The sequence below is a fragment of the Plecotus auritus genome (genome assembly GCF_963455305.1).
Source record: "Plecotus auritus genome assembly, chromosome: 1".
Taxonomy (NCBI): Eukaryota; Metazoa; Chordata; class Mammalia; order Chiroptera; family Vespertilionidae; genus Plecotus; species Plecotus auritus.
This window is the reverse complement of record NC_137770.1, coordinates 193139627-193161769: the sequence shown is the minus strand read 5'-3', so window position 1 is coordinate 193161769 and position 22143 is coordinate 193139627. Positions and strand designations below refer to the sequence as shown.

The 22143-nt window shown below is 40.4% G+C and overlaps 1 protein-coding gene across 1 annotated transcript in view; it reads left to right on the top strand.

The window, feature by feature from the left end:
* Positions 1–13711: 13711 nt before the first annotated feature.
* Positions 13712–22143, top strand: part of LOC308247730 (uncharacterized protein) — a gene marked incomplete at both ends in the record, with an annotated part of 41925 nt that continues 33493 nt past the window's right edge. The window contains 2 exons of the mRNA XM_080667205.1: positions 13712–13789; positions 19344–19414. Coding sequence (XP_080523331.1) covers positions 13712–13789; positions 19344–19414 — 149 coding nt within the window. The remainder of the gene's footprint in view (positions 13790–19343; positions 19415–22143) is intronic.

The following is a 22143-nucleotide window of genomic DNA, read 5'->3' as shown; positions in this document are numbered from 1 at the left end:
ATATCTGCTGTCTACAGGAAACCCATCTCAGAAAAAAAGACACACACAGACTGAGAGTGAAGGGATGGAAAAAGGTTTTTCAGGCGAATGGAAATGAAAAAAAAATCTGGGGTAGCAATACTTATATCTGACAAATTAGATCTCAAAGTGAAGGACATAACAAGAGATAAGGAAGGCCACTTCATAATACTAAAGGGAGAAATCCAACAAGAAGAAATAACACTGGTACACATATATGCACCCAATACAGGAGCACCCAAATACATAAAAAAACTTCTGAAGGATATCAAGGGAGAGATTGACAGCAATACAGTCATAGTAGGGGACTTTAGTACCCCACTATGACCATTTGACAAATCCTTTAAACAAAAAATCAGCAAAGAAACTTCAATCCTAAATGACTCAGTAGACCAGATGGAATTAATTGACATCTTCAGAACATTTCACCTCAAAGCCACAGAATATACATTCTTCTCAAGTGCACATGGGTCATTTTCAAAGATAGACCATATATTGGGTCACAGGCAAAGTCTCTTCAAATTCAAGAAGATAGAAATCATATCAAGCATCTTCTCAGATCACAATGGCATAAAACTAGAAATCAACTACAATAAAAACAAGCAAAAAAAAATCAAACACCTGGAGACTAAATAGCATGCTATTAAACAATGACTGGGTTACCAGAGAGATCAAAGAAGAAATAAAAAGCATCATGGCAACAAACGACAATGAAAACAAAACAATCCAAAATCTATGGGACACAATAAAAGCAGACTTGAGAGGAAAGTTCATAGCCCTACAAGCCTACAGCAAAAAAAAAAAAAAGAAAGAAAGAAAGAAAAGAAAGAAACAGTGGTAATAAATTACCTAACCCTACAACTCAGAGAGTTAGAAAAAGAGCAACAAGAAAAGCCCAGGGTAAGCAGAAGGAAGGAAATAATAAAAATCAGAGCGGAGATTAATGAAATAGAGACCAAAAAAACACTACATAAGATCAACAAAACCAAGAGCTGGTTCTTTGAAAGGATAAACAAGATTGATAAACCTCTAGCCAGGCTCACCAAAAAGCAAAGAGAGAGGACCCAAATAAACAGAATAAGAAATGAAAGAGGTGAAATAACAACCGATCCCACAGAAATACAAATGATTATGAAAAAATACTATGAACAACTCTATTCCAACAAAATGGACAACCTAGATGAAATGGACATATTCCTAGAAAAATACAACCTCCCAAAACTCAACCAAGAAGAATCAAAAAACCTGAATAGGCGGATAACTACCAAAGAATTTGAGACAGCAATCAAAAATCTTCCAGCAAACAAAAGCCCTGGTCTGGATGGCTTTACAGGAGAGTTCTACCAAGCATTCAAAGAAGAACTAAAACCTATCCTCCTCAGACTATCCCAAAAAATTCAAGAGGAAGACACACTTCCAAGCTCTTCCTATGAAGCCAGCATCACCCTAATACCAAAACCAGATAAAGACACCACAAAAAAAGAGAACTACAGGCCAATATCCTAGTTGAACATAGATGCACGCCTTTGTGGGCTGAGTGCAAAGTCTTGGAGTAGTTAAGCCTTGATTGCTGTTGGTACACTGGGAGGAATTGACCTCCAGGCCAATTGGCTGTGAGGACCCGCTGTGTCTATAATGGAAGAACTGCTGCGCTGGAGACACGCTTATGGTGCAGGACTTGTTTCAGTGGGGCTTTGGTGCTCACTGAGTCTGCCTCTTGAATGTGTCACTTATGGATGTGAGGAGTTGAAATCTGGTGTCTCACACTGACCACTAGGTACACTGGCTTCTGGATCTCCAATGGGGTGCATGTCACGAATGAAAGAAATGGAGGAAAGCAAACTTCTGGATGACATAGAGTTCAGAACCACATTTATAAGGTTACTCAAGAATCTTCTAAAAACCGCTGAAGAACTTAGTGAGACCTTTAAGGATCTTAATGAGAATGCAAAAAAAATAGAAAAGGACTAGTCAGAAATTAAGCATACACTGTCTAAAATAAAGAATATACAGAAACTCAACTGTAGATCAACGTACCCCAAGAATCAAGCCAAAGATCTGAAATATGAGGAAACAAAAAACACCCAACCAGAAAAACAAAAAGAAAAAAGAATCCAAAAATATGAAGATAGTGTAAGGAGCCTCTGGGACAACTTTAAGCGTACCAACATCCAAATTTTTGTGGTGCCAGAAGAAGAGAGAGAGCAAAATATTGAAAACCTATTTGAAGAAATAATGACAGAAAACTTTCCCTACCTGGTGAAAGAAATAGACTTACAAGTTCAGGAAGCGCACAGAACCCCGTACAAGAGGAATCCGCCCATTCAGTAGAAGGAACAACCTCTGAATCTTCCAGAGCTCCTTGTAATGCCCGCGGACGCGTCCCCCGACATCACCCTGGGAATGCGTAGACACGTTATCGTGGTGATGTAGGGAGACACGCCCCTGGAGAGCACAGTATCAGAGCATTAGCTAAAAAGGAGACCAACAACACTGTTCCCACTGAAGTTGATGTTTTAAAGACCAAAAACCTTTCAACCCAGTCTACATTGCCATCTACATCTACGTCCTGGGCATAATTTGGAAGTTGCACTAAAGAAAATGTTTAATTTACTGTTTACACATTTTGTTCTTTTTTATTTGTTTTAGTTTTAAATTATTTTATTATATTTAAGTTTAATTTGAAAGGCTTTTGTACCTTTCCTTTGTTAGGCAATTTTATTTTGCCTTTGCCATCTTCAATATAAGGTATGTTATTGTGCTATGATTCCTCCATTTTTTGAAGTTTCAAATTATAATAATTAGTGTTTACATTCTTCTTGTTAAAATGTTTGAAATGAATAAAACTATTGAAATAAAAAAAAAAGACCGTACCCTTTTATGTAATGATGTTTACTTTGAATTTATATTAGTTCACACAAACACTCCATCCATGCTTTTGTTCCGGCCCTCCGGTCCAGTTTAAGAACCCATTGTGGCCCTCGAGACAAAAAGTTTGCCCACCCCTGGTTTAGATAATGCTGTATGAGGAGTATTAATTCACACAAGGAATTTTCTAAATTAAAAAAAAAAGATTGGATGATGTTTAAGATTACCCAAATTAAGACAATCTCTGAAATCTTTATTTCTGAGCACTGAACTCTAATCAGTAAGCAAGCAGCTTCATCTGCTGTGTTGGGAAATGGAATTATTATACCTCCTTAGCAAAAAGACAACTATTATATGAACATATCTACCCTGAATTGCATTATCTTTTATACTTTAATAAAAGTAATGATGCTGCTCAGAGGAATGTACGCTGCATTTTTTTCCTGGCTACAAATTCATGAGATTCTATTTTCATTTACTTGGCTAATTACTTTTCACACTGCTTTATAAAAACAACTCTACCACCAAGTGGACAATGCAAAAATTAATTTATATGATACAATATTCAGGCTTCTTCCAATCCTATTCTCCAGCTTCACAGGTTAGTAAAGGGTTATTAATCCCCAGCTAATTAACAGAGCCCAGCAGGATTCACTACTTGAAGATGGACAACCTCAAAAGATAAGCCACATTAAAGAATCATTTTCCAGGACCGTTTAAACAATGGCACCAGAAGAGAACTGACATTGCAATAAGGAAATATCTAACAACAGGTAAATATCTCCTCCATGGACACCAATGATAAGAACACTTGGTAAAAGCAGTTTTCTAACACATGAACTCATGCTAAGTATTAATTCACAACCACAGATCGTGAACAATGAAAACAATAAGGTTTTCACTGCTTTTATACTGGATTTTTATCATTCAACTAGAGGCCCAGTACACTGGGGGGGTGGGGGGGGGCGGTCCCTCAGCCCAGCCTGCACACTCTCATAATCCGGGGCCCCTTGGGTAGGGTCCCTAGGCCTGGCCTGAGATCAGGGCCTATCGGGGCTTTCCTTCCCCCGGCTGCAGGCAGCTGGCCCCACCCCCGCTGCTGCCACTGCTTGCCATCTGTACAGTGCTGCCCCCCTTCCCCTGCCACTGGTGGCCTCCTTCTGCAGGCGACAGGCATGGGGTGTGATGGCTTGGCTGGCCTGGGCCTCCCTCTGCGGGGTGATCACTGGCCAGCTGCACACCTGCCACAGAGTTGTGGCCGGTGGGCTGGGCCTCCCTCTTTCTTTGCTGGGGGGTGGGGCCAGCCCTTCGAGGGGCCGTCTGCCTACCTGATCACCCCTAACTACTGGTCTGCCTATCTGATCACTCCTAACTGCCGATCTGCCTACCTGATCACCCCTAACTGCTTTCTGGGGGGCGGGGCCACCCCTGTGAGGGGCTGTCTGCCTACCTGATCACCCCTAACTGCTAGCCTGCCTACCTGATTGCCCCTAACCACTTGCCTACCTGATCACCCCTAACTGCTTGCTGGGGGATGGGGCCATCTGCCTACCTGATCACCCCTAACTGCTGGATAGCCTACCTGATCACCCCTAACTGCTGGATAGCCTACCTGATCACCCCTAACCACTTGCCTGCCTACCTGATCATCCCTAACCACTCTGCATGCCTGCCTGATCACTCCTAACCACTTGCTTGGGGGCAGGGCCAGCCCAGCAAGGTGCCGTGGTGGCTCTGGTCTCTGGTCATTCCAGTTGTTACGCTTATGGTGGTTGGCCTTTTATTATATAGGATGCCTACTTCAAAAACAGGGAAACAGAAACCAGCAACTTCTTTTTTAAAAAAATCCTTATTGTTGAAAGTATTACATATGTCCCCTTTTTCCCCCATTGACCTCTTCTAGAGCTCCCCCTCCCCTCAATCAGGCCTTCACCACCCTATTGTCAGTGACCATGGGTTATGCATATAAGCATACAAGTTCTTTGGTTGATCTCTTCCCACCCACCCACCCTCCCCTGTCTTCCCTCTGAGGTTCAACAGTCTGTTCCATGACTCTATGTCTCTGGATCTATTATGATTGAACAGAAATTTCCTTAGCCACCCGGAGCCAATCAATCTCCCAGACTTTGCTGTGTGGGTGTTGGGGCAAGCCTTTAAAACTCAGTTTATAACTCCATGTTAGCCTTCACTTTCCACTTGCATAGAATCTCAAGATCAACCAGAAGTGAGAGCTTAGGACCTTCTGATGTCTTTCCTAAGCATGCTCAAAGCTCTTCCATGTACTAGTACATGGCCTTCTAAATTACCAGGAACATGTCAGAGCTTTTCAAAGTACCATGGACAGCGCATTTTAACCTTTTAACCTTTTTGTTAGTCTACTGTTTGCCCCAACTGTCATCCATCACCTGAGGGCATCTGCAAAGGTAAAACCTTGCCTTAATTGTTTTTGACAATGCCCACCATTGTGGGGAGAAGTTTTGTTAGCATTGAATGAACTCTGAGTTAGCATTGTAAATGAAGTCTTCCAGAGAACTACTAGACAGGTCAGATAATGACAATTCTATGAGGATGAGGTTTTGAAAGAATTCCAAATACATTCTGCCCCCTCTGGCAGTTGCCAAGCTGAGCCAGGACTGTGCACTATTATTTTTTAAGACTACTGCATAGCTGGAAAGAGGGAAGGGAGGGAAACGAGGGCAAATTAAAATGCCACAGAGCTCACTGTTCTTAATAAGATTCAGCCATTTTTCTTGAATAAATGATTCCTGAGTTATTGTAAGCCTTTGGTTAACCTCTACAGTTCTGAAAAAGTTAATTCCAAAAACGTTGCCAGTTTTTTCTTTTAAAAACAAATATTTTTATTGATTTCAGAGAGGAAGGGAGAGGGAGAGAGAGATAGAAACATCAGTGATCAGAGAGAATCATAGATCAGCTGCCTCCTGCCCACCCCACACTCGGGATCAAACCCATAACCCAGGCAAGTGCCCTGTCCAGGAATCAAACCGTGACCTCCGGGTTCATAGGTCAATGCTCAACCATTGAGCAACTGTGGCTGGGCATGTTGCCAGTTTTTTCATTGCTCTTATGGAGGGGAAAACTTTTGGAGTTCCTTTTTTCTGCCAAAGGACATTCTCGCATAACCTTTCTTAAACCAAAAATAATCAAAACCACGGCTAAGTGCAAAAGCAGTGGTAGCCAGACAGCAGCAGCATGGAAATGGAGAGTTAGGAGCTGTGGAACAATGAAGACATAACAAAGAGCCGGTGTCTTCTGTGAAATTGCCCCGTAAGGCCCATTCAGAACATCCACTAAATTCCAGCACCTCTTCATCCTCCTTTAATTAAAACTGCTCTTCCTTAAACACCAGCACCAAGATAAATGAGTGTAAGCTAATTCAATCTTATCGATTCCCTGTTTTGTTTAATCACCACAGTTACTATTTTGTCTAAGTACTATAGGTTGTTCTCTACTATTTCTATTTCAAATACACCTTGACTCAGTTATAACATTTCTGCAGAGAAATGTACTCTACATTACAAACAATCACCTTATAAAATTTTTAAACCCAACCATTTGTTAACAAAGAATTAGCTGTATGCAATCAATGGCTAAAACCAATATTATAAAAAAGAAGTGGTGTAAGCTGGTGGACTTTTCTCCAAAGTCTACTTCTGTAGAAAGTAAACTGGATTTTGAAGGATAAAAGAGGAATTAGGAGAATGTGAGAAAGATAATATCACCAAAAGCTTCCAGCTTGGAATCAGCATAATATCTCAGATCAGTGAGCAGACTAATTGGCTATAGCGGTGATTAATATGAGGAGGATTAGAAGGTTAAAGTTAGGGAGATATCTAGGTTGGAGAAGACAATAGAAAATGTTAAACATCAGGCGCAGAATTTTGGACTTGACTTGTAGGACAAAACCATTTTCTCTCCTCCAATACACTTGAGAGATGCAATCACCCCCTGTAATATCAATGTTTTACAATTCAAGAGATCCTCAAATCTGGAGATGAGGTGGTAAGAATGGTATTTAGAATCTCTGGGGTGGGGGAGGGGAGGTGCAGTAAGGGACATGAAAGATTTCAAAAAGTACCACTTGAGATTATAATATTCTCTTCAGCCCTCCACACCTCCCTTTTCATGGGAATGAAAAGCCACCGGAAACCTCTGAGGAAAATACTGCCTTTTTGAAAGTGCTTCAAGGGCTGTATTTCATGGAGCAATTGCCTAATTTCCTAAACATTAGAGAAGTGTATTTCTGTGTTTTTCAAAATGTAATTCATAGAATATTCATCTCAACAATACAATATACAGATGATGCATTATAGAATTGTACACCTGAAACCTATATAATTTTATTAACTGATGTCACCTCAATAAATTCAATAAAAAAAATTTTAAATACACATTCCATAGATCTATTAAAAAGGTTCAGTCCACATAAGTTTGGGAAATCTCACACAGCAAACACCCTTCTATCAGAGATTCACAAACTATATTAATTAGCTTACTAAAGGATATAAGAACTCCCACATAGAGAAACCTGTTCAATTTTTTAAACCCAGAGCTTGCATACATTTATTTGATTATTCTCACACAATACTTATTAATATCCTAGAATTCCTAGTTGGTAAACACTGGCTTATATTAACTCCTAGGGTGTTGGGGATACATCATATGTGGTTCAGTACCCGCCATAGATCTTACACAAGACAATAACACAGGAAGTGGCATTGCCCCTGCACTCTAGAAAACCCACTCCCTACAGCCCATCCTATCTAGCTCTCATTTGCCTCTTAAGAACCCAGCCTCAGCCCTCTCTCCCACCCTTCAAGCCCATCCCCCCCGCCGCCCCAAAATGGCTTTATTCAGTGGGATAATTAATCAAGGCTCCTAGTTCCTCAGTGTTTTTCTGAGACCCTCACCAATGTCCATCCCCTGATTGAGCTAAGTAACTGAGCTGGCTAAAAGAGAAACCAGCCAGGAAAAGGTGATGGCACTTGTGGGTCTTCCTGTGGAAAGAGTTGTGAAAGGCTGCTGAGAAGGGACAAAAGAAAAGATGAGACTGGGTCTGTCTGGGCCTGAATGAATCAGAAAAGAAAACAAGGCAGATGAGAATGAAAATGAGGAATGACCTTCCTCCTATCTCCAATTTCCTTCCTCTGTAAAAACTCTGAGTGGCCTTTTTAAATTCTTCCCCAGCACAGCTGTAGTCAGCTCTTTTTCTTTTTCTTTTTCTTTTTTTTTTTTTAATTGAAGGCTTTCTCTTTCAAAGCTGTGCTCTGTGCTCCCTCTGCTGGCCCTGACATAGCAATTAGATCTAAAACCAACGCAGACGTCCTCAAAACTACCCACATGCGGCCCGCCGAGGACATTTATCCGGCCCACCGGGTGCGGCTGCCTGTCCTGCTTAGCAGCCGACTCGTCCCGGGCCCGCAGTGCGCATAGGAATTTGTTCATAGTTTTTTTTTTTAAACTATAGTCCGGCCCTCCAACGGTCTAAGGGACAGTGAACTGGCCCCCTGTTTAAAAAGTTTGAGGACCCCTGAACTAGAGTATGTGTTACTCTGGCCTGCAGTGATGTTTGCCATCGACATATCCTCTCTTAAACCTGCCTACACTTCCTAACAAAGATGAGAATTCAGCTTCTTTTCTATTAGCAACAACAAAAGAAAAGGAAGGTAGGAAGGGAATGGTTAAATAAATTGTTGTACTTCATACTATTAAACGCAGCCACCTAAATTGTGTCTACCACATGTGAGGTGCCGGGGATAAAAATACTGGTAATACTTGGCCTCTGCTCTCAGGAAACTTACAAGCTAGAGAGAGGAGACCAATATATAACACACTTCTCAGAAGGAAGGATTTTAGAAAGTTTCTCTAACATGTGCCTTGAATGATGATTCAAATATGTTCACTGAATCTATAACAAGGCATCTCACATAGGCCAGGCTGTGCTTTCTTAAATGTATACCTTATTGGATAGATGTGATCACATGACAATATGGATTCATAATAATCTTAACAGCCATTCATTATGAAATACCTACTGGGAGCCAGTCATAATAAGCTTTACGTATGTTAGTTCATTTTATGAATTAAGTTCAGAGGTGAGCCTAAGGAAGAAATGGAGGTTCAGAGATGCCAAGATTGCTCAACTAGAAAGTGGCAACGTCAGCATTCAAGCCCAGGTCTGCTTGGCTTCTCATTACACTTCTCTCAATCATCATGGTTTCCACAAATATCATGGCCACCTGAGGCTGCCCTCCAATTGGTTGCTGAGTAGAATGGAAAAGCCTAATATGATAGTCAACAGCAGTATCCTATGTCATGTTCTCACCGAGCAAAGAACTATGTGCCCTATGTGAAGCTTCCTGGCCTTAAGGAGTTTATAATATAATGAGGCAAAAGCTATATACAAAATAAATTAAACATAGCTAATAGAGTTTATACATGCCCAAAACAGCCAGTTTGAAAACAATGAGGAACAAATTCCATTATGACCAAGAGCAGCCAAAATACCCCAGAAAAAAAAAATTTAAGTATTTGTCTAGCCTTTTTGAAGAAACCTATAGAGCTTTTATGGGAAGACATAATAAAGAATGGCTAGAAAAACAACCTATGTCCTGGATGGGAAGACTCAATATTCTAGAAATATTAATTATCTCCAATTTGTTCAATTTAAAGCAATTTGAGTTATAGTTACTGAATTATTGTGATATCAGCACAGAAATCAACTCAAAAATCTAATTTACAAAGTAGAGGGGGTGATTAAGTCTATGATAAAAGTAATATTTCAAATTAGTGGGGAAAGGATAGTCAATAAATTGTATGAAACAACTCGCTGTCCACCTGAGGAAACACAAATTCCTACCTCACAAAAGACACAAAAACAAATTTCAGGTGGATTAAAGTTTTAAATATATTTTTTTAATATTTTATTGATTTTTTACAGAGAGGAAGGAAGAGTGATAGATAGTCAGAAACATCGATGAGAGAGAAACATCTATCAGCTGCCTCTTGCACACCTCCTACTGGGGATGTGCCCGCAACCAAGTTACATGCCCTTGACCGGAATCGAACCTGGGACCTTTCAGTCCGCAGGCTGACGCTCTTCCACGGAGCCAAACCGGTTTTGGCTAAAGTTTTAAATATTTTAAAAAATAAAATAAAATAACAGAATATTTACAGAAAATAAGGGAATATTTTTATCTGAGGCTAGGAAAGGTAGCCTTGACGAAAATGACAGTAAAGTCCACCATCATCATAAAAAAATCATGTTTGTCTAGGTAAGAATAAAAAATGTCTGCAAAAGGATACTAAAAAAAAAAAAAAAAAAAAAAAAAAAAAAATTAAAAGAAAATAAGCTTCAGAGGAAACATTTGAAAAATACACCATAGTCAGAGAAAACAACATTTATTATAAAAGCCAACTTTTACTTATTTATAGGAGACTGTCAATACTTAATAAAACACATCCTGAATTAGTGAGTACTTGAAAGTTTCCAGCTTGTGGAGTATTGACAAACTCTCGAGTAACCGCAAAAATAGGATGATTGAAAAATTAGTGACTTTTCTTTCTGAAAAGCTAATCTATAAAAAGCAATGACAGTAAAATCAGTGAAAGTTGTCATGAGGTCCAAAATCTTGTTTTAAAAGAATTGGAAAATGGTGAAATGTCCCATTTCTCCTTCCCAGGGATCCACCTTCTCACCTGCTCCATCTTCCAGGTTTTGTCAAACTATCAAGGGAAAGATGGAAATACCTGTGATGTTTTGTATTACCTGCTGTGGTTTTTATTCTGTTATCCCTTTTGCATAAAAATTAAGAACAAAGAAAATGGAGGAAGAAGAGGAGGAAGAAAGGGCAGGGAAAGAAGAAAAAGACTCTCAGCTCTTAATGTTTCAAAATATAGATTTTGGAAACTCCCTGAAGAGCGAGTATATGGACAGCAAAAGCCAACATGAACGCCATAAATTGGGAAGGATGCCTGAGGTGATAGGAAGTTCCCAACTAGGCTTGCTGGAGTTTCCACGGCCTGAAGGAGGGCAGAGAGTCAGAAGGAAGCAATCCAGTTTGCCAGAGTCCCCACTGGAAGGTGAAGTGGATAGACTATAATGATGAGAAGATGCTCAGTAAATCGGGGATTCAAGGGCTGGCTTCCCAGGTGAGGTAAGGTCTAAGAAGTGCTCCCCATATGACCACAGAGTGACAGCACACCAGAAGGGCTGAAGTATGGTGTGTGGGCCAGAGGCCTGAGACAGCCTCTCCAGGCTCCCAACGCCTCAGAAGGCAATAGAAAGTTTCCTTGCCCCACCAACAGGGCCACAAAAGTGGCTGAGAGAGAACCCGAGCACCTGAAGAGGACTTATAGAGTATGTAACTGGTGATCGGAGACAGATAACAAACATTAGCAGCAGATGCCACCTTAGAGAGATGAAGGTCATGAATCAGAAGATTTCCCCCTCCACTAGGTTCCCACACACACATAGATGCCACCCCATGTAGAAAGAAGGGAAGGGGATGTCCTGAGTTAACTGAGAACACCCAACATTAACTAGATTAAGCCTCAGATATCAGATAAAATGGGGCTCAAAGAAAGAAAGAGTTATATTATAAATTACAGCTTACATTAGTGTAGACCTGAATTTGTGGATTGTGAAACATGCACCCACCACACAGGATTGTTTTAATGACAAGGTGAAACTGAGACAAGGGAGCTTCCATATATACCTCTCCAACTATCAGGTGCTTGTTATCATTACCACAGATCATGATTTCATTGCCCAGTCACTCTCTGCTCCACTATTTAATAAACAGAAGGTGCACTGCAATACGATCAAGTTTGTTCTGCTTGTTTTTACTGTAAGCAAGAATATACCAATACATTACCTCCGAATTAACGTATTTCATTTTCCTACATATTAGCAATGTAACCAGAGCTTTTAATTCAGCCACCCCACCTGTAGCACAAGGCATTACCTCTAAGCTGATAAAATACATTGATTCAAGATTTTCTTTATATAGAAGGATAGATGATTCAAGAAGGCATCATTCTCAAGAGCTACAGTTCAGGCCAGTTCCAGGCTTGCTTGTTAAACCCAATTTGAAAACCCTGGGTTCATATAAACTCAATTACTCCCTGTCCTCACCTCCTGCCAGGCACTCCAGAAAGACATTGATTGCTTTATTTTTAAAGTTATACTATTTGGGAGCAATAAAGTAATTTTCATTCATGTATTTATCACAAAAAGGATTGCAATTGCTTATCTACTATATGCTAAGAATTTGCATATTTACTTAATTTAAACTTGACAACTCTCCTCATCTTATAGATTAGGATACTGAGTCTCAAAAAGGTTAAGTTACATTCAAGGCAACAGAGTAAATAGCAATGTCTATATCTGAATCCAAGTTTTATCTGATTTCTTTCCACTCTTCCACAATGCCATACTAATGAAAAAATTCTTGCCCAGAAATACAAGGTGTAGGACAGGGGTGGGCAAACTTTTTGACTCGAGGGCCACAATGGGTTCTTAAACTGGACCGGAGGGCCGGAACAAAAGCATGGATGGAGTGTTTGTGTCAACTAATATAAATTCAAAGTAAACATCATTACATAAAAGGGTACGGTCTTTTTTTTTTATTTCAATAGTTTTATTCATTTCAAACTGTGCTCTGATACTGTGCTCTCCAGGGGCGTGTCTCCCTACATCACCACGATAACGTGTCTACGCATTCCCAGGGTGATGTCGGGAGACGCGTCCGCGGGCATTACAAGGAGCCTCTGGAAGATTGAGAGGTTGTTCCTTCTACTGAATGGGCGGATATAAATCTGCCCACTCAGAAGAAGGAGCTGCAGCGTGTTTCCTGACGTTGCCATGTTAACACCGCTGCTGGTGAAGGAGCGGAGGGTAGAGCAAGAGAACCCTCCGCTCTTTCGGCTCCGCAGGCCGGATAGAACAGCCGAACGCCCGCGGCCGTAGTTTGCCCACAGCTGGTCTAGGATAACAAAACTCATTCTACCACTACTACCACTCTCATCTCCTGCCCACCCACCTATTATGCGCCTTTCCTCTGCCACTCACTTAACATGCATTCCCTAGCCTTGCCTTCCTTCAAACCTTTAAGAGCTGTTCCCTCTGCTTAGACTGTCCTAGCTTTCCTTCCCACTTAGAGAATTCCAACCCATCCTCTAAGTCCCAGAGTGACTTTGAAAGCTTTGCTCCCCTTAACTGCCTCCACTCCAGTTTCTGCAGCTTCGTTTCTCTTTCCATCACAGCGCACTCATATATATATCACTTGCAAATATATAACTTGAGATTGGCACTTATCTGCATGTACCTCTGTAACCACTTCTAGAATACGACCTCCTCAGTGAGGCCTACAACTATGCATGCTTGTTCATCTAAGGCAAATTAGCACATCGTGCGAGTTCAAACAATGCTTGTTGAGTTAATGAATGAATTTTATTTTAAACCAAGGTCTACATTTTACACGTGTTAGATTGTGAATGAATTCTATGTAGGTGGGCACTGTGAAGTAAACTGGCTCTTAAAGTGATTTTAACGGTGACCACAAAGAAGGGCTTCACTCACCCAAAGCTAGTTTTTCCGGAAACCTCGGCCCCGCCCCTCCCGCCCCCCAGCTCATCACAGACTCAGCCCAGACAAGAAATGGCCCCGCCTCCCTCACTGCCAATCAATCGCTCCTCGCGCCTGCGCATACACCGCCCCCTCCAGAGCCCCGCCCCAGTCTCCGCCCCGAGGCTACCGCGGGCGGTTGGGTCTGGCGGGAACCTTCCCTTCACTGGCCCGCCCACAATGACGATCACCTACAGCTGCATTGCTAATGGCCGAGTGATCCTAGCGGATCTGGCCTGGACCGGCGGGTCCTATCAGGTACTCCTATCGTCACCTCCGCCTTCGCGCGTTCTGGTTTTGAAAGGTGATGCCTACCGGACCCCGCCCCTCAGGAGGCGGCGCTGCCGGGAGGCCCGAATGAGCCGTGAGTGGGGACGAGAGGCCCCGCCCCCGTGCGCGGCTGCCTGCGAGGCGGTGAGTCCCGGGCGGGAGCCTCTCGAGCTGCAGAACAGCGGAGCCGCACGGGCGCCGCCGAGGGGTTAGGAGTGGTGCTGCACGCGACCCCTTTGGCGGTGATTAGCAGCCCTGTCCAATTCCGGAAACCCCTTCCGGGTTTTCTCTCCCAGATCAACACGCACTTATTGAACATGTATTAGTTGTATAATCCCAGGTTAAAGGAGTGAGGGGTGCAGCAATGAAGAGAAGACAGCACCTGAAGCTGTCGCTTGATGAGCTCAGGTCCCTTTATGTCCAAGGGCGGCATACAGGTGTCCTACAGTGTAAGAAGTATTTCAGTGGAGGTAGGTCCAGACTGCTCCTGTGCCGCTCAGGATGGGTGGCTGCTTGCGACCACAGAGGAGGTGATGTTAGGGTGCTTGGCTTAGAAGCCTTATAAGAGTTAGTCTTGCCCTGGCCGGTTTGGCTCAGTGGATAGAGCGTCGGCCTGCGGACTCAGGGGTCCCGGATTCGATTCCTGTCAAGGGCATGTACCTTGGTTGTGGGCACGTCCCTGGTGGGGGTTTGTGCAGGAGGCAGCTGATTGATGTTTCTCTCTCATCAATGTTTCTGGCTCTGTATCCCTCTCCCTTCCTCTCTCCAAAAAAAAAAAAAAAAAATCAATAAAATATATTTTTAAAAAAAGACTTGATGATTAAAAAAGAAAGAAAGAAAAAAAGAGTTAGTCTTAGCCTGGCACAGGAAAGGGAAATAGGGACTCCGTGCAGAGGAAACAGCCCACCTCAAGAACCTCAGTAGGGCTAGGTAGAGCACAGGGCCCTAATATGTAAGACATAAAGATTAGATCAGAAAGGTAGGCAGAGAATAGTTCATGAAGGGTCCTATCTTCTTTTTTTTTTTTTTTTTTTTTTTTGTCCTAGAGAAACTGGGACATAATCTATAATAATAAAAGTGTAATATGCTAATTAGACCGAACAAAGCTGGGCCTGCGAGGAAAGCCAGGGTCCTGGATGCCAGAGGGAAGCCAGTGCCAGCAGCCAGGGGAAGGAAGGCCTACTCTTGCATGAATTTCATGCATCAGGCCTCTAATTAAATATATAAAGGAATAGCATGATCTGATTTATCTTCTGGTACATTTGGTTTGCTTACAATCCAGAGGTGGATTGGAGGTGAGAGAACCAGTAAGGATGGTACTATTACAGTTAACTAGTATGCAGAAGATCTAAGGGCCTGAGCTAAGGCTATGACAGTGCAGATAGAAAGGAGGGGGCAGATCCTAAGAAAGACTTTGTAAAACTAATCCTCAGGAGTTAGTGACAGGGTCATGCCTAGGATGCTTCTTAATTTTTTTTTCCCCCAGCTCTATTGAAATAGAATTGCCATATAACTGTGTGAGTTTAAGGCAGGGGTGGGCAAACTTTTTGACTCGAGGGCCACAATGGGTTCTTAAACTGGACCGGAGGGCCGGAACAAAAGCATGGATGGAGTGTTTGTGTGAACTAATATAAATTCAAAGTAAAGGAGCGGAGGGGAGAGCAAGAGAACCCTCCGCTCTTTCGGCTCCGCGGGCCGGATCCAGCCCGCGGGCCGTAGTTTGCCCACGGCTGGTTTAAGGTGTACAGTGTGATGATTTGTCTTTTTTTTCCCCCCTCAGGTGTCAGTAAACAATATAGAAACTACATATGGAGGAGGAGGATTGTGGAGGAGAGAGAGGGACGCAGGGCAGGAGAGTACAGTTTGGGACAGGTTGAATTTTGTTGCCTATGGGAAATGACCAATCGATTTGTGTATTTATTCCTCTACCTATCCTCAAAAGCTTTAAGTGATCAAATGTTCAGTGTAGCACTCCGAGGGGCAGGGCTAACAGTTGAAGATAGTAGAAGTGGGTAAGAGCAGTGGTGTCCTGAAAGCCAAGAAAAGAAAGTTACAAGAATGTTTCATGCCCCAAAGAAGTTGAACAAGATCTAAAAGGTGTTTGTTGAATTCTATAGTTAGGAGATGATTGCTGACCATACAGTTAGCAGTTTGGTAGAAGTGGTAGAGGCAGAAGCCAGATTGCTTTAAGCCAGGTGAATGGGAGATGAGGAAGTAAAGAGTGAAGTTAGATTGTTCTTTCAAGAATTTAGAAAGGGAATGAGATAAGGTGAAAGCTAGAAGAAGCATGGTCCAGGAGGGAGCCTCATTTTTTAAAAAATATATTTTATTGGTATTTTACAGAGAGGAAGGGAGAGGGATAGAGAGCTAGAAACATCAATGAGAGAGAAACATCAATCAGCTGCCTCCTGCACACCTTCCACTGGGGATGTGCCAGCAACCAAGGTACATGCCCTTGACCGGAATCGAACCCGGGACCCTTCAGTCCGCAGGCTGACCCTCTATCCACTAAGCCAAACCGGCTAGGGCAAGGAAGCCTCATTTTTTAGTACAGAGAAAACTTTCACATGTATGTAGGCTAATGGGAAGAGTTTGGAGCTATAAGAGAGGAAGGGGCTGTTGGTGGAGCAAGACTAAAGGAGCACAAAGAAGTGGAATCCAGTGTGGCAGTGGAGATGTGAGCCTTGGATTTGAGGAATGCCCTCTATGTTCCTCAGGGTTCTACTAGTAACTTCAGTCCTCTTTTAACTTGACACATTCATTCATGCACAGAACAGCTTTACTTGGATCACTATCAAATCCACTTCCAAGGTAATCTCTCTCCACAGAGTGCCTAACAGAAGAACTAAATTCTTTCCCAATTCCTCCCTGTGTATTTCTAATCTTGTTGAGTAGCTCTACTGGAAACTGGGAGTCATCTTCAATTTTTCCTTCTTCTTCACCTTCACGTGTGTTCTTTGTCACCAAGTTCGATTAGTTCTGTCTCCTGAATATGTCTTAAACCCATTTCCTTGTTTCTGAACCATGTTGTCATCTAGGCCCTCAATTCTTGTCACCAAGGGTTATTGAAAATGCCTCCTGGCCCTAGCCCTGTAGCTCAGGTGGTGAGAGCATCATCCCAGTACACAAAGGTTGAGGGTTTGATCCGGTCAGGGTATATACAAGAATCAACCAATGAATACATAAATAGGTGGAATCTCTCTCTCTCTCTCTCTCTCTCTCTCTCTCTCTCTTTCTCTCTCTCCCCCCACCTCTCAAATAAATAAATAAATAAATAAATAAATAAATAAATAAATACATAAATAAATACATAAATAAATATTTTTAAAGTGCCTCCTAACTGATCTCCCAGACTTCAGCCTTGTCCCTCTCAAAATCAGCCTCCACACTGCTGCTCAAGTGGTTATTGCTAAAAGCAAATATGATCATGTCACTCCTTGCTTAAACTCATTTGGTGGCACCTGATTACATACAGAATAAAGCCCTTACCACTTAGCTTGGCATTCAAGTCCCTTCCTGGTAGGACTTTTCCATGATTATCTCCTCTTCCCCCACATTATTTTTGGGCTGCAGCTATCCTGACCTTCATGCTGTTCTCCAGTCTCACCAGGGTCTCAGTTTATCCCCTCTTCCCTCTCCCTGGAACCCACTTGTCTTCACTTTTTAGCAGTATAACCTCTTCTGTGCTTTGAGACTTTCTCAGTTTCTCCTTGAAGTCTTCTTATGCCCAGGCTAATTTATATCCTTTTACCAAACTACTTACCTGGCTGAATAAGATTCTTCTTTTACTTATTTGTCTCTGCTGTCAGACTCCTTCAGAACAGGCACTGTCTTCATCTCTGTCTTTATATAGTACGTTCTCAATAAATGTTTAATTAATTAAGAAGAGGGAGAGACAGAAAGTTGAAGGGGTTCATAAGCCAAATGACTTCTCTTTATGAAACATGTAGGAAGGTAAGAAAGTGGGAAGGGGTGGAGCAATTGGAAGAAAGGATTAAAGGTTCAGAATGATTGCTGTACAAAAAGCTGACCAGGGAGAAGGAAAGGAATGACAAAGTGCTTTAAAGAGTTCTACCATATCGCTCTAGCTGGTTTGGCTCAGTGGATAGAGCGTCGGCCTGTGGACTGAAGGGTCCCAGGTTCGATTCCAGTCAAGGGCATGTATCTTGGTTGCGGGCACATCCCAGTAGGGGGTGTGCAGGAGGCAGCTGATCGATGTTTCTCTCTCATCGATGTTTCTAACTTTCTATCCCTCTCCCTTCCTGGCTGTAAAAATCAATAAAATATATTAAAAAAAAAAAAAAAGAGTTCTACCATGTCTTTTCTCAGTGCTAAATATTAATTAAGAAGTCGGAGAGACAGAAAGTTGAAGGGGTTCATAAGAGTTATATAATACTTCTTATTCATTAATAAGAAATATTAATGTCACAACTATTTTATAATCATTAGAAAAGTATTAGTATCTACTAAAGCTTAATCATTAGATCAAATCAATTGCTATTTAGGGTCCTAGAGTTGGAGAGGATCCTAGAAATGATCTTGCCCACTTCATTCTTCACACAAAGAAACAACCCAGACAAGTCTCTTAAGTCGTGCAGTACTTTTATAACAAAAACATAACTAGAGCTCAGTTTGTCACACTTTTACAGCCTCATGTTGCCATTTGCTTTGTTTCAAATTTTTCTATAATTTCATTGATTATTTACTCTAAATGAGACATGGGGAAAGCTAGGGGAATATATTCCAGTGATGATAACAGAGTAACTGAAAGCCTATGTACTCCCTTAATTTTTCTTGTTTCTTCGGAAATTCTTTCCTAGAGAATACTGCTCGGAATTTTCAAGCAATCCCAAAAATTTCAAGCTTTACTCTCTCCCATTAATAATAAGCTTTAGCCCTTGGTGGTGTGGCTTAGTTGGTTAGATCATTGTGTTGTACCATGAATCAAAAGGTTGCTATTCGATTCCGATCAGGGCACATACTTAGGTTGTGGGTTCAATCCCTGGTGGAAGTATGTATGGGAGGAAACTGATTGATATTTCTCTCATCTCATACATCAATGTTTTAATGTTTCTCTCTCTCTTTCCTCTTTCTCTAAAATCAGTAAAATATATCCTTGGTGAAGATTAATTTTTAAAAAATTAAAAATAATAATATAAGCTTTATTTATAGTTTTAGTCACTAAAAGATATTTGATTAGATAGTGCTTCCCAGCCTTGAAGCCATATATATAGGTATGATGTGGCTGTAAAAATAAGACTGATTATCTAATACAAATCATATTTCCACACTTATATGTATATACACAGGGTATGTATATTTAAGTAATTTTAAATTTTTCCTTCAGATTCATATGAATCTGAATATTCATACGAATATTTATAACTTGCCTCTTACCATGAATTATGAATAACCACCCATTAGTTCTCCTAGTAAACAGTTGTCCCTTGATAAACTAATCAGAACATAAGTAAATTTAGGAGAAGAATAATGAAAAACACTGCAATCTTCTGCAAAGTAAATGCTGACAATTTATTTTTAGGAAACAGCAGCAACGGTGCTTAGACTAGTGCTTCTTAGAGCTGAACCAAAGACCACAATTCAAATGGGAAGGTAAGGTATATTCTAATGAAACTACTTTTTAACAATTATCAGCTAATAATTCCAATGATAATGGCATGAGGAAAAAATATATTAGTTCTACTTACTCTTGATTGAGCCCTCAGAAAGGAGAACTTCTATATGTAAAAGCATAAAATTGTGAATGGGAATGATAAACAACAAATTCATGAAAGTGCTTACCTTTGCAAAGTGATGGGAAAAGAATTAAATTGAGGCATGGGTATACAGGGGACATTACAGGCAGTCTTCGGGTTACGTCGGACTCGACTTACGTCATTTCGTGGTTACGTCGCCATCTCCATTTATAAAAAAAAAGTTCCATCATTTCGACGTATGTACATATGTGCTTTATGTTTTTTATTATTTATTTACCACAAGTAAAGGTCAGGAATTGTTATCTTTCTTTTAAATTTTTTTTACTGTTTCACTTCATTGCTGCTGTGTATGTGCTCCATGTGAGTGACGTAGGTGCTTACATAGGTGGGTTCCGACTTACAGCGAAAATCAAGTTACATCGCACTGTAGGAACAGATCTGCGACGTAACCCAAGGACTGCCTGTAATTGTATCTGTAACATTTTAAATAGATTGATGGGTCTACAAGTGTTCTTGTCCTTATTCTCCATACTTTTTTGGTATATCCAAAATATTTTATTAATAAAAAAGGAAACTTCCACTTTAAAATATCTTCAATAAGACCACTCTAAAAACAAAAACAAAAAACAAGTTGATAGATACAGAGAACAGGTTAGTGTTTGCCAGATGTAGGGGTCGGTGGGTAGTGGGAGAAATGGGTGAAGGGGGTCAAAAGATTTTTTAAGAAAACAAAAACCACATCAAGCAAATGTATAGTTTTATGAAGTTTTACAAGGGAACTCCCCTACCAACTGCAACTGCCACCTATGCCAAAAAAATAGAACACTGCCAATTATCCCCAAAATCCCCACCATATGTCCTGTTTGTTCACAGTTTCCTTCTTCTCCTCCATCATTCCAACTTTTATAGCAGCCACTTATCCTGTTTCTTCATTGTTTCAGCACCTAAATATACACCTCAGATATTAGAGCCCAATACTGCCTACTTTTTAATTTGATGTTATTTAAATTTCTTTAATCTACATATTCCCCCTCTATTCCTGTCCTATCATTACAATTTATTGAAGAACCTATAGAGTTTCCCACAGTCTGAGTTTGCTGATTGCATACTCAAAATGCAGTTTACCATGCTCTAACCAGCTGGATCAAGAGGCTTGATCCCTTTGGCAAGACTATAGTTGTTTTTTCATCTGCTTATACTTCCTTTTGACATGCTAGCAGCCATTGATATTCATTGTCTACACCCTAGAGCCATTAATTTATTGGGGTTTGCAAACTAGTGATATTCTAGTTTTGTTTTCACTGATTAGCAGGAATGATTTTTTTTTAAATATATGCTTACCTGTATTGTACATTCTAATTTGAATCTTTTGAGGGCCTCTTCCCTGAACTCCAAATGTATGTATCCAGCTGACCATTCTACATCTCTATTGGATGTCTGATAAGCATCTCAAACTTATGTCTAAACCAACCCTCCTCCTGCAGTGTTCCACTTTCCAGTTCCTCAGACCTAAAACTTTTATGATCCTTGACTTTTGTCTCCTTTACATCCAAATCCAATCCATCAGCAAATTCTATTGACTTTACCTTCCAAATATATTCAGAATCTGACAACTTCCACCAGTACCATAGGAACCACACTACCATCATCTCTTGCTTGGGTTACTTAATATAAAGTTGGCTTTGTTTTTTTCATTTTGTTTTTTATTTTTAAAGATTATATTCAAAATTTGATTTAATAACATTTTATAATTATGAAAAATTATATGGTTCCAAAGTCAAATATACAAAATACGTTTCCTTCAAGAAGTCTGATTTTTATTCCTTTCCTGTCCACACTGACTCTCTCTCTCTCCCTATGTAAGTAATCATTTTTAATAAGTTTTTAGTTTATCATTTTTTCTTTTCTTTTTCATATAAGACACATAATATATGTTTGTACTTCCCTTGGTAGCATATGCGAATGATAAATAATGGTATTACATCATACATACTTTTCTCTACTTTGCTTTTGTCAGTTAACCAGTATATCCTGGACATCATATATTCAAGTTTGTTTGTTTTTAACATTTAAAGATAGTTTCTGAATGTTACTCAGTAATAACATACTAAGCAACATTTAAAATATCTCTTTTCATAGCAATTATCAATTTACTTCATATATAACTTCACATATATAACTTTCAGAGATATGGTAGAATTAGCAACTTTTTCAGCAAAGGCTCCTCCCAACTTAGAAATAAAAATATTTTCCAATTTTAAATAATTTTAATAGTTCCTTATATTATGCTGGATTATTTTATTAAGTTTATACTTAATTAAAATATATATACATGTTGAATTTCTAGAGCAACCAAGAGTAAAATAGAAATAGAGTGTTTACATTCTAACCCTTACCTATCAAGGGTCAGATAGTAAATATTTTAGGACTTTTTGGGTCAAGAGGCAAAATCACGTACTAGTAAAATGACAGTCCATCTGGGCAAAGAAAAAGTAAGATCCCTTATATTATTCTACAAAAACTAAATTTCACATAGATTAGATATCTGAATATGAAAAGTATGTCTATGAAAATATTCTAAGAAAATGCAAGAAAATTAATGTGTAAGCTCAGGGTGGAATCAAT